Source organism: Simochromis diagramma, unplaced genomic scaffold (genome assembly GCF_900408965.1).
Source record: "Simochromis diagramma unplaced genomic scaffold, fSimDia1.1 OVJJ01000113.1, whole genome shotgun sequence".
Taxonomy (NCBI): Eukaryota; Metazoa; Chordata; class Actinopteri; order Cichliformes; family Cichlidae; genus Simochromis; species Simochromis diagramma.
The window spans coordinates 13,349-17,488 of record NW_024387142.1 but is presented as its reverse complement, the minus strand read 5'-3'; the positions used below and the strand labels follow the sequence as shown (position 1 = coordinate 17,488).

At 40.7% G+C, this 4,140-nt stretch overlaps 1 protein-coding gene across 2 annotated transcripts; it reads left to right on the top strand.

Annotated features, from left to right (window-relative positions):
• Positions 1 to 1,756, top strand: LOC120743537 (histone H2A.Z). 2 transcript variants are annotated; one of them, XM_040047197.1, is made up of 5 exons: positions 1 to 126; positions 426 to 503; positions 648 to 761; positions 839 to 968; positions 1,195 to 1,756. In XM_040047197.1, exons 1-5 carry the CDS (start codon positions 16 to 18, stop codon positions 1,254 to 1,256), a joined length of 495 nt encoding a protein of 164 aa, XP_039903131.1. In that variant the 5' UTR covers positions 1 to 15; the 3' UTR covers positions 1,257 to 1,756. The 2 variants fall into 2 exon arrangements, with proteins under 2 accessions (XP_039903131.1, XP_039903132.1); XM_040047198.1 differs by having other exon boundaries at positions 18 to 143.
• Positions 1,757 to 4,140: the final 2,384 nt, after the last annotated feature.

The following is a 4,140-nucleotide window of genomic DNA, read 5'->3' as shown; positions in this document are numbered from 1 at the left end:
GTCATCCGGGTAGCCATGGCTGTATATAACTACCCGCGGTGGGGGGGAGGGGGTCTAGTTCAAACAACAGTCGATATTCAGTGTAGACGGAGGATATTATTTTGGCTGCCGAGTCAGAGTTTCTTTGTAAGTTTTTAAATATGGTACGTATTATATGTCGTATTAACAAAATATTATAACGACACACTCTGTTTAGGTAGTTTATTTGAAATAAATCTTTATTTGGTAGCGTTGCGTTTTCTTTATTAGTTAACAGTTGCCCGCTAGCATTGGCTGGTGTAGTGGATTAGCATGCTAAATACCCACTGGCTTCACTGGGGAAGCGCTAGCATGGCTAGCGAATATTAAGCGGACCTTAAGTTAATGTTGGGCTACAATAAGGCGCGTTTCGGCGGAGGCACACTAACAGTACTGGTGTTTTACAGGCTGGTGGTAAAGCTGGTAAAGACTCTGGAAAGACCAAGACCAAAGCGATTTCGCGCTCTCAGAGAGCAGGACTGCAGGTTTGTCCCCAAATTTCATTCATTTTCTCGGTTGCACAAGCACGAGCTATTAGCCAAAAGTCAGTGGCTCTTTGTCGGTGGCGGGCTCTCATCGGGCGGCCAGCACGGCTTTGCTTCTGTTCACTCGTGTCATTATGCCCGCAGTTCCCGGTAGGCCGTATCCACAGACACCTCAAGTCCAGAACAACGAGCCACGGCAGAGTAGGAGCCACCGCGGCGGTGTACAGCGCGGCTATTCTCGAATACCTTACTGCTGAGGTGACCCTAAGCTCCGTTTATCTTGCACTTCGTTGCTTGAAGTGTTGATCTTTTTGTAAAGGCTGTGTCTCTTTCAGGTTCTAGAGTTGGCAGGAAATGCATCAAAGGACCTTAAAGTAAAGCGTATAACCCCACGCCACTTGCAGCTGGCTATTAGAGGAGACGAAGAGCTGGATTCACTTATCAAGGCCACTATTGCAGGCGGAGGTACGAACATTACAGAGAACTGTGTTACGGTCTTATACTCTCGTACTCTAGGGGTGTACACTTTCTGTTGAGGCACAAATCCCTTTTGTGTTGCATCTGGTGTAAAACTGTAACATCAACACTGTTGTGGCAACTCTTTGTTACAAGGGAGCAGCTGAAAGTGGTTACTGAAATTAAAACTTAAATGTTCAAGTATATAAACTGTTATAACATTGATTTTTTTCAGGCGTGATCCCGCACATCCACAAGTCTCTGATCGGGAAGAAGGGCCAGCAGAAGACTGTATAACCTGAAGGGTTCAGCAAGTTGTGCCATCTCAGGATGAAGTCTGCATCGAGTGGTTAAATGTCTTAGATTAGTAATCTTACATTATTTTATGGTAGTGTGCATTTACTACTCTGGGTGGGGTTTGTTTTGGGGTTTTTTGTTTTGTTTTTTTAATAGTGGGCCCCTCCCCTCTCCTGCAGGTTTTTGGGGGCGGGGGGCGGCTCCAGCCGGCTTGTCTTGGATGTATACGTGTATTTGGCCTTTCTGTTTTTAATCTTCACAGCTTTGAAAGGAGCTCACAGCCACCAAACCTAGTCGATACAGAGTACAGGATGTGCATAGCTTTTGTGAAAACTCAAGATGTGCTTATGTGCTTTGTATGTACCTTTAATGCAGACCATCCATTTCAGGCTTGTATTTCAAAGCATGTTCATTCTCTTTACCACTGGACTGTCATGGACCGGTTCATAACCTTGTTGGTATTTTTGGATTCCTGAATAAAGACTGGATTTGGCACAGTCTGAGTGTTTCCCTTAGTTTGTCTTATTCTCTTTGAACAGAGTGCTGTGACTTTTGTCTTAATCATGCAGTGATGTATGACTACAGGTGGTGTAATGTGAAGCTTTGACTTTTATTCGACCTTTGTTCAGTTTTACACAAAATTGGAGGAATGCTAATGGGCCAGTTAGGTGAGGTGGCTTCACGCAGTGTTATAGATTTCATCTTTATTTTCATTGCATAAACGGCCAAGTTTTAAACTGTCAGGGTTCATCCCCCTGACGTCCCTACTGCAGTGACCTAAACATCTGAAGTCTGTGGTCTAGTGCACTCGGTGGCTTTTTAAAGTGCTGCAGTGCCAACACGCAAGAGTTTTCTGTCTTTGCCTGTGTTCAGAGTTACAGGAGTGTTGTACATGTGAGGTTTTTAAAATGATATACTGCAGGCGTAACATTGTAAACCCAATTATAGTATGATTCACTTGATAGAAACAACTGGGAGACCACGTTTTTATGTCATTTCACTGAAATGTTAAGAATTCTGATTGGTTTTAAAACTGATGGTGCCTCAAGTTTACTTTTAGAAACCAAAGAAGCGTTTGGACATTTCCCATTACTGCAAACATATTAGACTGGTCTCTGCTGCATTTAAAAGGTTCTTCAATGCAGCACCCATACCTGATATTGAATACATGCTTTCTAATGCATTAAAGTTTACTGAGTAAAATGTTCATAGAAATTATAACAGAAAGCTAACAGCAAGATATCATTTAATTGTAATTGAACTGTCCACTGTTGCCCACTCACATCCTGGGCCTTCTGACCTCAGTAAGTCACATGATAGGGTGGGGCTACGTTTCACAGTGGGTTCACCTGAAACCATGGCTGTATCCCAATTCAGGATCTGCAACCTTAAAGTACTGTCTAACCTTCATAGCGCTGCCCAGGTTGCCTAGCAACCATGATAGTAACAGCTGGAAACGTTTCATACAGCTTTGTTTGACAGAACTCAAGGAGAACGTATTTTGTACATTTGTTTCTACATGAGCTTTGTGTGATTTGATAAGTATCTGAGGCTGAGACCACAGGACTGTAAAACATGATTGTTGGGCTTCATTTCTGTGCTGAACAGTCGTTTAAGATTAGTTAGTAAATAACAAATAGCTAATGTTGTTCATGAGACTAAAATCATCTCACTTTGGTAATGTAAATATAATATGGCCAATATTATAGTCACTATATTAGTCAATATTAGTTATTACAGCAGTGAACATGAACTCTGAGCTTCAGTAAAGATTCAAGTTGCATTTATTTATATTTCCTATCTCCTTAAATCTTCACTCAAAGACAAGTGTCTGTGACAGTGTGTATATAGATGTATCATATACAAGAGACAAATATTGTTCTTTTAATATGTTGGCATTACTAAATTTGGCTCAATGCTTACATATATGTGTAAAAAGTGTAAAAACAAAATGTACGAGCTGTGATAACTGTGTCTGATAGAATGAAGAGTCGACTGATATATGAAATATTCCTTTATTGGGTGAGAAAATCAGACCATGTCATAACTGCTTTCAGTCATACAGAATAGATATCAGAGCCTTAAACAGGCTGACTTCTGTTAAATGGGTCAAACTGGGCAGAAAGTCTACAAACACAGAACATACTTATAGAATATGATGTAACACTACAGGGAGTGCAGAATTATTAGGCAAGTTGTATTTTTGAGGAATAATTTTATTAGTGAACAACAACCATGTTCTCAATGAACCCAAAAAACTCATTAATATCAAAGCTGAATGTTTTTGGAAGTAGTTTTTAGTTTGTTTTTAGTTTTAGCTATTTTAGGGGGATATCTGTGTGTGCAGGTGACTATTACTGTGCATAATTATTAGGCAACTTAACAAAAAACAAATATATACCCATTTCAATTATTTATTTTTACCAGTGAAACCAATATAACATCTCCACATTCACAAATATACATTTCTGACATTCAAAAACAAAACAAAAACAAATCAGTGACCAATATAGCCACCTTTCTTTGCAAGGACACTCTAAAGCCTGCCATCCATGGATTCTGTCAGTGTTTTGATCTGTTCACCATCAACATTGCGTGCAGCAGCAACCACAGCCTCCCAGACACTGTTCAGAGAGGTGTACTGTTTTCCCTCCTTGTAAATCTCACATTTGATGATGGACCACAGGTTCTCAATGGGGTTCAGATCAGGTGAACAAGGAGGCCATGTCATTAGTTTTTCTTCTTTTATACCCTTTCTTGCCAGCCACGCTGTGGAGTACTTGGACGCGTGTGATGGAGCATTGTCCTGCATGAAAATCATGTTTTTCTTGAAGGATGCAGACTTCTTCCTGTACCACTGCTTGAAGAAGGTGTCTTCCAGAAA